At 46.5% G+C, this 11,059-nt stretch overlaps 4 protein-coding genes and 1 non-coding gene across 5 annotated transcripts; 3 read left to right on the top strand and 2 right to left on the bottom strand.

Moving 5' to 3' along the window:
* Positions 1–1,935: 1,935 nt before the first annotated feature.
* Positions 1,936–3,417, top strand: FOBCDRAFT_223029 (uncharacterized protein). The gene is made up of 4 exons (XM_031183767.3): positions 1,936–2,190; positions 2,295–2,469; positions 2,560–2,873; positions 2,928–3,417. The coding sequence occupies exons 1-4, from the start codon at positions 2,148–2,150 to the stop codon at positions 3,062–3,064; spliced, it is 669 nt and encodes a 222-aa protein (XP_031039409.1). The 5' UTR covers positions 1,936–2,147; the 3' UTR covers positions 3,065–3,417.
* A 2,398-nt stretch (positions 3,418–5,815) lies between these two features.
* Positions 5,816–6,211, top strand: FOBCDRAFT_201501 (uncharacterized protein; the record flags this gene model as incomplete). The annotated part of the gene is made up of 1 exon (XM_054704575.1): positions 5,816–6,211. One exon carries the CDS (start codon positions 5,816–5,818, stop codon positions 6,209–6,211), a length of 396 nt encoding a protein of 131 aa, XP_054560550.1.
* A 2,612-nt stretch (positions 6,212–8,823) lies between these two features.
* FOBCDRAFT_t132 lies at positions 8,824–8,913 on the bottom strand. Its single transcript has one exon. It is a non-coding gene; the product is annotated as a tRNA-Glu (tRNA).
* Positions 8,914–9,208: 295 nt separating this feature from the next.
* On the bottom strand, positions 9,209–9,672 carry FOBCDRAFT_223033 (uncharacterized protein). The gene has a single exon (XM_054704576.2). It carries the CDS (start codon positions 9,604–9,606, stop codon positions 9,355–9,357), a length of 252 nt encoding a protein of 83 aa, XP_054560551.2. The 5' UTR covers positions 9,607–9,672; the 3' UTR covers positions 9,209–9,354.
* A 134-nt stretch (positions 9,673–9,806) lies between these two features.
* On the top strand, positions 9,807–10,193 carry FOBCDRAFT_319364 (uncharacterized protein; the record flags this gene model as incomplete). Its single annotated transcript, XM_059612029.1, has 2 exons — positions 9,807–9,975; positions 10,032–10,193. The coding sequence occupies exons 1-2, from the start codon at positions 9,850–9,852 to the stop codon at positions 10,191–10,193; spliced, it is 288 nt and encodes a 95-aa protein (XP_059467202.1). The 5' UTR covers positions 9,807–9,849.
* Between the last annotated feature and the right edge of the window lie 866 nt (positions 10,194–11,059).

An 11,059-nucleotide genomic window follows, 5' to 3' on the forward strand; every position in this document is an offset into this window, starting at 1 on the left:
TATCAATCGAATTCACGTCCCTTGTGAATCTTTCACTTATGTACGGTTAATCTCTTAGAATTGCTCTCGTCACTGTGATGATAAGATGTTAATTAACATCAGCATCTTCACTACTGACTACCTACCTAGGATACACCTTTATGCATGTCAAATTAGTCGCGTCTAGTTTTTGCTTTGGCGTGTGGTGGCTGACTTTTATCCATTTGCATACCCAAAGTGACATAATACCGGATGACGAGGAACGTGCAAACGTAACCATAAAATGTCTTTCTTTCGCACTACACTACGTGCGGTGTCTGTACTCCATATGTGTTCAGGGTTCAATGTGAAGCATTCTGAACCATGAAAACTACCCTTGGTAATGCTTGTCACTTAGCCGACATTCAGTCCAAGGGTGAACCATCAACCCGATGTCAACATAGCAAACCACTTTCGGGTCTAGCTACGGTCATTACGGTCAGCCATGATATGTGCAGATGCAGAGTCGCTTCATATATCCCTGTGTGTTAAATCCTTGAGCGGCGGGTCGATACGAGCAGCAACCGAGACTGCAAACATGGATCATAAAATAAATCAAACAAACAAACCCACTTGATTTCTCAGACTGAAAGACTCAATTGGCTCTTCCTTTAATTTTAAAGATCTGAAATGAAATCACTGCCACCCTACAATACGTTTTGTGCATAACCGACCTGTGATTGAAGATGCAGCTATCCCCGGCTCCGAAATGACAATCCCTGTCACTGATCCAGGTCAACTCATTTGTTTAGTCCAACCGCTGGAGCCAACCGCGAACTGGTTTTCACAAACTTCGTACTAGTAGTCAGTGAACGACCCCTTTCTCGCGTGGTAAGGGAGAGAAACTCTGGGGAAGATCTTCCGAGTTGCTTTATTAGTTTATTTTTAACGTATACTTAGATTATGAGCGAAACGATTATTCCCTCCTTGTTTAACTGATGGTCGATCAAAAATCGTAACCAATGGATGCTTGGCCAGAGACAGGAAGTTAAAGGCTCAGCTACAGTTAAACACAAAACCAAGAAGCAATACCCACAGAAACAAACAATATTGGCTTGGAAACTAATAATATTTCATTATAGTCTTATGATATTCAAGCCATTGATCAGACCCGGAATGCACATCCCATACTTTCCTACCGAATCTCCTTTAAATTCATTGAATATCCCAATACTTTCAGGTTGATATTCACATCGAAATTCTCCGTACACTAAGGCAGCCAGACATAATCGCCACCCCAGCAGCTTAATTATTATCAACCATGGTTGGCAACTTTTAGCTGGCAGGGTATTGACTGATGATGCCCCTTGCACTGGCTTGCGCTTTTGTAACAAACCATTTCTGAAATATATATTTTGGCACCGTCAATGCAAGCATGTAGGATGACAATAGCTGTACCAAAACGGCCTCTAAATTTCATAGAGGCCAATATACAGGCGAGAACAATGGAAATACAGTTTCTTGCATTTTTGAAACCCTGACATGTTGATACGTCTGAGTAGTAGTCGACCCAAGATCTAGTATTAAGCCAGTGACACTCCCATCTCCTTGCCCAAGCAATCAAGACACAAATCAACGAACATCAAGTATTCGCCACTGGCTTTAAGAACCAGAACACAAAATTTCATTTCAGTTCATGTCGATTGGAGAGAATTCGCTTGCTTCCCCGTCAAGTGGTCTAGAGGCAATGTGAACGTCATGGATTTGGTAGCATGAAACTTTCTGAACCCAGTGACAGAGTGTGAGGCAAAACGATTCCCATTGAAAACCTCAACAAAGAAAAAAACCCTCAAGCCTTTGAACTGTCTTCTCTCCCACCGCAGGAATAACTCCTAAAAGTCATTCACTTTCGACATCCATCTTTCTTATAACTAAGGTCCCCCGAGGTTATCACCAGAAGAGGAGCCCCACCACGCCGGCTAATCCACGGCTTCGAGAAGCCCGTCTCATCCAATCAGAATTGTCTTATTCCAGGTCGGCAAGCAAAGAGGCGAATCATTCAACATCAACCAAGAAAGCTTCGCTCCGCCAACGCCGTCAACTACGCCCGCGCCAATCTCCCCTCTTCAGGCTCTCTGATATCGTGCGATCGAGGTTCGCTCCTCTGCCGAATCGTTCTCTCGCCCGAAATGCTCTCTTCCACGCGGTCCGCGGCCTCAATGGCCCTCCGAGGTGCGTGCCTTGAACTCTTCCGGCCAGGCGGGCTTTATAGCTCGAACAACGAATTCGATCATCGCGACGCCAATACATGTTGCTGACTTTACTTGTTACAATAGTCAAGCCTACAACTGCTATTGTTCCTTTCCGAACTACCGCTGCCGCCTTCACGACCAACTCTCGCCGCGATGCTAGCGCCCTCCAGACTCACTCAGCAACTGGTGTAGGAAAGGTTCGCAGAGAGGTTCCGCTGCCCAGCGAGATTGCTCCTAAGGGTGCCTTGCAGTATGCGCTGTATGTTATTCCTGCAACCTTCGCTTGTGTCGAGAAAATCGCATTCGTTACCCAAATACTGGACCAGCATTAATCTGTTCCATTCAACAGGACCACACTTGATGCCGTCACCAACTGGGCTCGTCAGTCCTCCCTTTGGCCTATGACCTTCGGTCTGGCCTGCTGTGCCGTCGAAATGATGCATCTCTCCACCCCCCGATACGATCAGGATCGCCTCGGTATTATTTTCCGTGCTTCGCCACGACAGTCCGATGTCATGATTGTTGCTGGTACTCTCACAAACAAGATGGCTCCTGCTCTTCGACAGGTTTACGATCAGATGCCTGATCCCCGCTGGGTTATTTCCATGGGTTCATGTGCTAATGGTGGTGGATACTACCACTACAGCTACTCTGTCGTCCGAGGTATGTCTTATCCTCCTCCCACTCAACTCCCACCCAAATTAACCCCACAACCAGGATGCGACCGTGTAGTTCCTGTTGACGTCTACGTGCCGGGCTGCCCTCCTACGAGTGAAGCATTGATGTACGGAATCTTCCAGCTCCAACGCAAAATGCGACAAACTCGCATTACCCGACATTGGTACAGAAAGTAAGGATTCAAAGCAGAGGAGTCGATCAGGAATCAAGATTCAGTCAAATTGCGTCGAGGCAGTACTTTCAATGGATCTAATCAAGGGAAATGTAGTGGAATGGCTGTCGTTGAGGAGGATGGCGCCCATGGAAGCATGTACAATTTAGACAGCTCCATCTCCTATGTGAAAGTTTGTAGAATTTACTTTCCTTGCTAGAGGACAAGGAACCAAAGGCATTATTCCCAGTTCATTAAAAGCTTTAGTGCACTTTGTGGTTGAGTTGGTGTGTTTGCTTGAGACATATTTCATCCACAAAGAGGTAGCGCGACCTTTTGAACACACCAGGTCGAATGCTTGTTGTTTTACGAATAGATTACCATCTACAACCAGTTCATTAATTAAGCCCGGGCCCTTTTAATAAGTGTCGGCTTTGACCGTAAAGTGACTGTGATAGTAGTAGAATCTGAGTTCCCCTTAACGTGAGCAGTTATATCAGGAGAATCCTTAAATGTCGATAAGTATCCTGGATTCCTTAAGCTTTGAAGTGTAAAGAAGAAATTCTAGGTCGGCCCTGGATTTAGAGTATGGTAATAACAGCGGTGAACATTTCTCCGTCTTGAATGGTATTTGGTTGACAAGGAGCGAGATTGGTCTCACTAGTTTCCAACAAGAAATAGGATTCGGATGATGGCCCCTTCTTGACGTATGAGAAATCCATTCTTTGAGACCACATTTCTAATAGCTGTTATGAATCCATATCGTGATTTGTATTCGGACTGCTACCCAGACTCAGGGGTAATTATTCATAGTTCTCCTGGCAGCCACCAGCGAAGCACCAAGATGTGCCTTATGTGGCTGGCAGGAATAAAAGAATAAACTCCAGAAAGAGAGAGAGAGTGTGTGTATGTGTGTATGTCAAGGCCAGAGATCTCTCAAGCAAGTCGCATGTCAAACTCTGCAGAAAAGGGTACACGTACAATCTGAACATGTGTATATTACTTTTATTTCTCTGCGATAACGTTTCTTCCTCCCAAATTACCAAAGTTCATACAATGGCATCTTGTCCTATCCATTGCTTGATTTCAATGTATTCTTGTTTAGATATCGCCGATTGCCGGATCGACACCCGCGTTCTTGAGCGACGATAGTTTTGATTGTGAGTGCCGGACTTTGGAGAGAATTTACGCTTGTTAGTCGTGAAGGGTTCCAGAGAAGTCAGCAGCCCCGTCCTTGAGGCGTACTGGTGATAAAGGCTTTATCTCGCCCTCTGAGGTTCTCTGTAGGGACTTTGGAGTCAAGTCCTGGTTCCATGTTCCAACGCAGGGATCGGACTCCTTGACCACCCTCTTTGGAGGAAGGGGCAAGGAAGAAGATCCCGTTAAGCCGTCCAGCCACCCTCGAAGATGGGCTCCATATAACTTTGACTACATCTTGTCCGTAAGAAGTGGCTTGATCGTGTGAAATATGTAGATAGCAATGTAGTTATCATATAGTTCGAATTTGCTGAAACATTTAGGATGAGCTATGCTTTGTCCTGGAGAAGGAGTCTCAGAAGTGCTCTCTTCAGCCATGGCTCGGATCCAGAGTGATGAGATAGGAGGGTGACATTGCTCCCGTTATGGGGTTAATATTTCTCGCTTTCAAAAGTGCACTTGGCTACCTCGGACCCTGACTCTGAAAGAGTCAGAGCATACTTCTCGGCTACGAGATTTCTTTTAGAATTGGTCATGCAAGGAGTAGTAGATGATATAAAAGGGGGGGGATTTTGAATCTCGAGGTCTTTAATGGAAGAGGCTTGGGCAGGGCGGCGATCGATGAGAGTGGAGGTTGATGCAAAGAATGGGAGCGCAGGGAGAATAACAGTCTATATGGTTGATATTGTGTGTGTGGGTGTATTCATAACTGGTAGTGGTGATGGGGAGCGGAGAAATACTTTTGTAACGAAGAAATGCCCGGAATTAGACATGCGTTTATGATAATACTTATGATAACTTTAGGATCTAGACAAAGGTTTTAGGGAAGTTAATCCTAAGTTTAGTACTGTTAGCAATGCAGCAACGAAATCAATGCGATTCTCAGCACTGCATGCCATCTGCTGCCGGCTCCATGTTTGTGGAAATCCTTTACTACTACGGATATTTCTTCTCTTCTACCAACAACTTCCGACTAGGTACCTGGCAAGCAAACAACCCACGGGAGTTGCCAGTTGAACAAATGCTTTTATAAAACATGCCAGGGGTGCCAGTTGTGTTAAATATCGCCTGAGCAGGGCAGAGTGGAGGCCACTCATCGGAGTAAGCAGAAAGTGAGCTGCATAAAATGGGTTTGTCATTACTTCCATTAACAAATAGAGACCTCTCCTTCAAGATACTCGCGGTATTCACCCCTCAAGCGGTGGTGACAAACACTGTTAGAGTGGTTGCACAGTTTCTGCTTCCGCATCTTACTCCTCCAACACACACTCACAGGCTGCAAAGCATATTTGGACGGCCAAAAATAATTCATCAAGCCATCTGAGGCCTTTACCTTTTTATTCTCCCTGGAGACACTTTCTCGGTCAAAGGCTTTCCCGCCGACAGGCTCTGCCTGCGCCTCAAACAGGCCGCACTCAATTCCCGCGGAGAGTCTCCAGCCTATTTTCAAGATGATATTGGATGATAGTATTCTAATATCATCATAAACTATTATAAACTATTAAAGTAAGTATCCTAACATCACCATAAATATCCTCATTAATTCCCCACCAGACCACACAACACGCGCCCTCTACCAATGGTGCCAGCAGAGGCGCAGAATGAGACGGATGCCAGGTTGCCGCCAGGTCTCCTCACTTCGACCTTAGTCATGTCCCTCAAAACCATGCGCCCTATATATAAAAGCGATTTCGTGGATGAAGAAACTCTCGAGACACTCTACGACCAAGTACTCGTCGAAATCTACGAACGGGCTGGTGTCACTAGTTTCCTTCACGGACATCTTCCCAACTACCACAAAGCTACTCGCAAGATGTTAATGAGTGGCCATGGTCTGCTTGGGCCAGACTATTCGCGAAGTCCCCCCAACTACAGGACTTTCCGCAGACAGGCCGAACACGTCTCTGAAGTCGAGAAAGCAAAAGTCTCCCCTGCCGTCCTCGAGGGTTGCTTAACCAGAACAACGTTTCGATGATCTGCAACAACCAAGTTGTCAAGTGGCTGAACCTAGCGATCAAGATGCCCAAGTACCAAAATGAAACCTTGATGAACATCATCAACCCAGAAGTCAAAGTCCTCATGAGAGATGAGAAACGAGTTTCCTCTGACAGTTTAACGGATGGAGAACCTGTGCCCAGCTTCTGGGTACCTATCCATAAATCCCGAGCGGAACTTTCATCACCCGCATATCGAAGTTGGTATTATCAGGTACAGCCTTGTAGCAAGGCCCAGATGACAAGAGTACTACGCAGCAAGGACCAGATTACTAGTCAGCGCAATCTGACTTCTTCATTAATACTCCGAATTACAAGTCCAGTTCCTTCCTGTGAACTTCCAAAGATGCGAAGAGTCCTAAACTGCACCGCCGATCGCACTTACAGAGGCCGACACATCTCTTGATATCGCCTCCAATCCCTCAAAGGCGGCTGTTACTCAACACACCAATCAATGCCTTACCGCAGCAGGCATTCAATAAAAAGTCTCCCACACGAGTCAAGTGTTCACTCTTTGAGTACGCACGATCCAAGGCTACTGATGAGCCTGAGACTTGGTCTGACGTGCATTATGTTTGAAATGAGCTGGTCAACAACCCTGACTGGTATGCTCTGAACAAGACGAAGCATCATGAGGCTTTTCAAAGGCTTATGCTTACCGCTATCGATGACGTAGACATTGCCTTTGGTACACCTGTCGCTTTGGCAGAGCTGACAACTATCACAACTGGTTTCCAGACGAGGCGGCGCGACTAAATGAGAATACGTCTCTATAGCTTCAGTCATCACTGAGAATTTTCGTTGGAGATACAAAACAGTTCTCACCCATGGCTCTTGCTCATGGCCAGTCGGATTTCAAGTCTGTTTACAGCCCTTAGCGAGAGGTCAGTTCTTCGAACGGATGGAAGCCATCGGCGATGTCACGTTTGTGCTCAAGTGTAACCATCGTGCCAGGCGCCATGCTGCCAAGTTCGTGATCGAGGCGTTCTGTGGTCGCGATATCTCCATCGTCTATCGGGATCCTACCGAAGTCACTACATCCCTCCATGAGTAGTTAAGGGCAACATTCGATGCTCGTGGCAACACCATCATGACCCGCCCCAAAGAGCCACAGGAGACCTTTGTCGATATCTCGTTCACCAAACATGACCATCTGAACCACGTCATGCAGCTGATCATTCAAATGTACCGCGACAGTAAGATCCTGAATGCAGCCAGAACATGGCGTTTCATGTGGGATGCGGTTTTGCTCTAATCATCACTGGTTACAAAGCGCAGAAGAATATATATCAAGGACCTCTGGCTAAAGTATATGTGGTGAAGATGCCCAACGGCCTTTTCGATATTCGAACTGCCGACGGATCTCCAAGCTTTGATGCCACCATCTTCGATACTGGGATCGGCTGGGGCTTCACAGCCAAGAATCCCGCCTCACTGTCGCATTGAGCCGGGCCAAAACAGGCACCAACATTGTGGGCCAAGAATAAGAACTGTACAGCACCTCCCTTATCGATGCTTATTGAGTACCTGGAAGAGCGTTAGTCGTTCATAGAAATCTCTATCAAGGTCAATTTCACTATGAGGGCCATCATGTGTGAGAACTGTATCCAGCCAGGTCCGTTCATGGATGAGAACCTTTACAAATCTCGTTGTGTTCGATGCAAGTGTAGGCGCCGCATAACTTGCGATGCCAGATGGGCTGTTTGGCTTCTTGGAAAAAGGAGGCTGGGTCTGTATCAAGATCTTGGCCGATCTTGTTACTGCCCCAAAGTTATCATAATGTTATCCTAAGTTTAGGCCTAATATAATCATAAATTATACGAATTTTATATAGTTATCCTAAGTTTAGGGCTAATTGTGCATTTCTTGGAGTCCTACAAACGACACGAGTCATCCGTTCCTCATTTCAATATCTGAGTAGTTGATAGCATTGGCTCTTAGCAACATTCAACCTCGTTAATGGTACTAAAAGTGTCAACGAATTTGTCAAAATCAATGGTCAAGTGCCTGATAATGCCAATGCATACAGCTCACGGCCCTGTAGCCTTTAGTGATATGTAACTTACTGAGTGATATCTAATAGATTAATGGCACCACCTTGACCCTCGGTGATAAATGTATCACTCACTACTCAATGGAAGGACGCAAAAATTTCATGCGCAAACCTAAAGGATGTTATCCTTGACGCGACCGACGGTCAATGATATAGAGGATGCTTTCAGCCAAGCGATCAACACGAGAGAAACAGGATCGGCACCAACAACAAGGAAGTCTGCAAGCACCATACGCAGAAGTATATTCGGCAAGTCTCTAATACTGGCTTGGTTGCTCAACCTTTTATTCAACGGGAGTCCTTGCGAGCGACTTTACCAGCTGCACGGCGGAGTTCTGGTCAACAATCAACGCTCGAAGAGGCGCTCGCCCACCTCAAAGATCAGCCTTCATGGTTTTTAGAAGATAACCACTATGGAAAGAAAGCAGCAGGTTCAGGATAGAAGGCCTAGCCACATAGCATATCTGTGCATCCGGATAACTCAATGATCGAGAGAATTTACTGAAACTATCTGGCATTGATATGGATCGCAAAAAGTAACTCCGGTACAGGGAATCGAACCCTGGGCTCCGCGGAACTGATCTCTCAGGTTATGAGAGCGCGAAATGTTAGCCACTACACCATACCGGATAGATCTGATGCTTCGTTGATGAGTGTGGCATTGGGGGCCACCAAATCGACACGCCCGCACGGTTTGCCAACCCATAAGAGGTCTACTACCTTAGTTCTATACAAAGCTCAGTACTGTTGGGAGGCAGAGCCATGCATACTGTAACTTCCGACACTGGCTCGATTGTCGAATGACTTGGATTCTCAAGTCTAATGTCTATCTTTCAGTTATACAATCGCATTACAGCATCCAGAGCAGAAGCCCAATCCTTAAAGGTTTCTTCAAGGAAGCTTCGAAAGCCCTTGATGGTAAGTATGGGGGGTTCGCAACCTTCGAGAGTTCGGAGTACATCTGAAATAGAGGATGGACCTCCCCGAATACCAAGTCTTCAGGCCCATCGGCATCCTGGCCAGCTGGCTGAGACGCAGATCGAGATACGTCACTCAACACATACTCTTTAGTTAATTCTTCGTCTTCGATACAGGCAGGGAGCTGGTGGCCGTTAAAGTTGAGTTGAGGAGGACCATATCCCGGAGGACCATAGCCAAGGGGACCACCATTACTAGTAGAACCACGTTCAGCAGGGCCAGGATCATTACGGTCAATAGAGCCACGACGACGCTGGGGAGGAGATTGGCTTCGGGGATGTTGGTAGCGATACTTATAACGATGATGCTGGTAAGGGGATTGACCATCAGCAAGTCGCTCTTCATAGTAGTAGTCAGGGGACTTATAGGGGCATTGGTGGTGAGAAACAGCGTCCTAAGCTGGTTCTGGGTAAAGAGTTCACCCCACCAGCGATTGTCACAGTATCGGATTGGAACCGGTTTTTGACTGACGTATTCTCTGAGTGGAACACCTTGCAATGAGCTCCCAAGGACCCTATTCTTAGCAACAAGTCAATTCACGACAGTCATATCGTCGTCGGCAAACTCAATGTTACTCTCCCACTCACCATGGAACAGATTAAGTCAGGTGTCACGGAGCAACGACCCAAACTCTGTGAAAACACACCGGTCTATTTTGGACTTACCCTCAACTACGAAGCTGGCTCTATTTTTGGATCTGGAAAGACGAAGGCGGTTCTAACCTACACTCTGACAATGTGCGTCTGGACCCTGACATGGACGATGTTAAGATCCGTGCGGAAGCGATTTACAACTACGACGCTGCCGAAATACGACGAGTAAGGGACTACAACAGGGACAATGTAAGGGCCAACGCTCGCCGTGCAATCAAGAAGTGGTCGCAGGAAGGATCACATAAACGCAACGATGAAGACTCATTTTATTGGAACTGAGTTATTGGTAAATTCCCCAGGGCATTCTGTCGAATAAACGTAGCCAGTATCCCTTTTACTCACGTCCCCCATCATGAGGCTACTTTTATCAACCTGGAATGACTTGAGATCTGCACCTTTATGTTGCTGAAGGTTCGACTTAAACACATCTCACGTTACCGCCTAGATGCCTCACTGAAGTGCTTTCTGTTGACGAATAGTCAGCCTTCTTTCTAAGCAGCAAGCCGTCGTCAGGATATTGCAAAATATCTTCACGAGTTTCAAGAGCCATCGGAAATTGACCAGCAAAGTGATTCAGGGGTATGCTAAGACCTTCTACACTCCACAAATATTGGCTGGAAGAAAACAATATTGAATGCATCTACATGAACTACCGCCGGAAACCTGCACTGGGGTCTGTCGGGTTAAGTTCAGGTTCTTGGAGGTCTTCCCCTGGCGGTGCCGTGGCACTGTCAACGACTGTCAACAACTGTCAACAGAATCACCCACGGCCGATAAACCCCCTACCTTAGGGCAACCGAACCCCCTTTTCGTATGTACACAGAGTTGAATTGTTGCTGCAGAAACAAAATCCTGCTCTGCTGCCTCTCTCGCTACAAAACTTCTCCCTCCTCCTCTTCCCTCCTCCCCTCTCATTTCACCTCAGCATCAGCACCACCACAACCTGGTAAGTACAGTATTCCCAAAGGCGCACCTTCGATTTATTGAGGACAAAATAACTCTGATACTTAGAGATAACAGTGACAGCTGTTTCCATGTCCCGCGATGTTGGGGGTCGCTCAAGAAGAGGAGGAGAATAAGTCCGATGGACAATCCCCAAGCCAGCCAGAGCATGCTCTGGTAATTGCCACTCATTTCTGAGTAAA

This window comes from Fusarium oxysporum, chromosome V (assembly GCF_013085055.1).
Source record: "Fusarium oxysporum Fo47 chromosome V, complete sequence".
NCBI lineage: Eukaryota > Fungi > Ascomycota > Sordariomycetes > Hypocreales > Nectriaceae > Fusarium > Fusarium oxysporum.

Bases quoted from the DNA above. Each gene is read 5' to 3' on its own strand.
- FOBCDRAFT_223029 (XM_031183767.3), top strand. From the start codon at position 2,148: ATGCTCTCTTCCACGCGGTCCGCGGCCTCAATGGCCCTCCGAG. The intron at 2,191-2,294 runs GTGCGTGCCTTG...TTGTTACAATAG, and splicing joins GGCCTCAATGGCCCTCCGAG to TCAAGCCTACAACTGCTATT. The intron at 2,874-2,927 runs GTATGTCTTATC...CCCCACAACCAG, and splicing joins CAGCTACTCTGTCGTCCGAG to GATGCGACCGTGTAGTTCCT.
- FOBCDRAFT_223033 (XM_054704576.2), bottom strand. From the start codon at position 9,606: ATGAAGAGCGACTTGCTGATGGTCAATCCCCTTACCAGCATCATCGTT.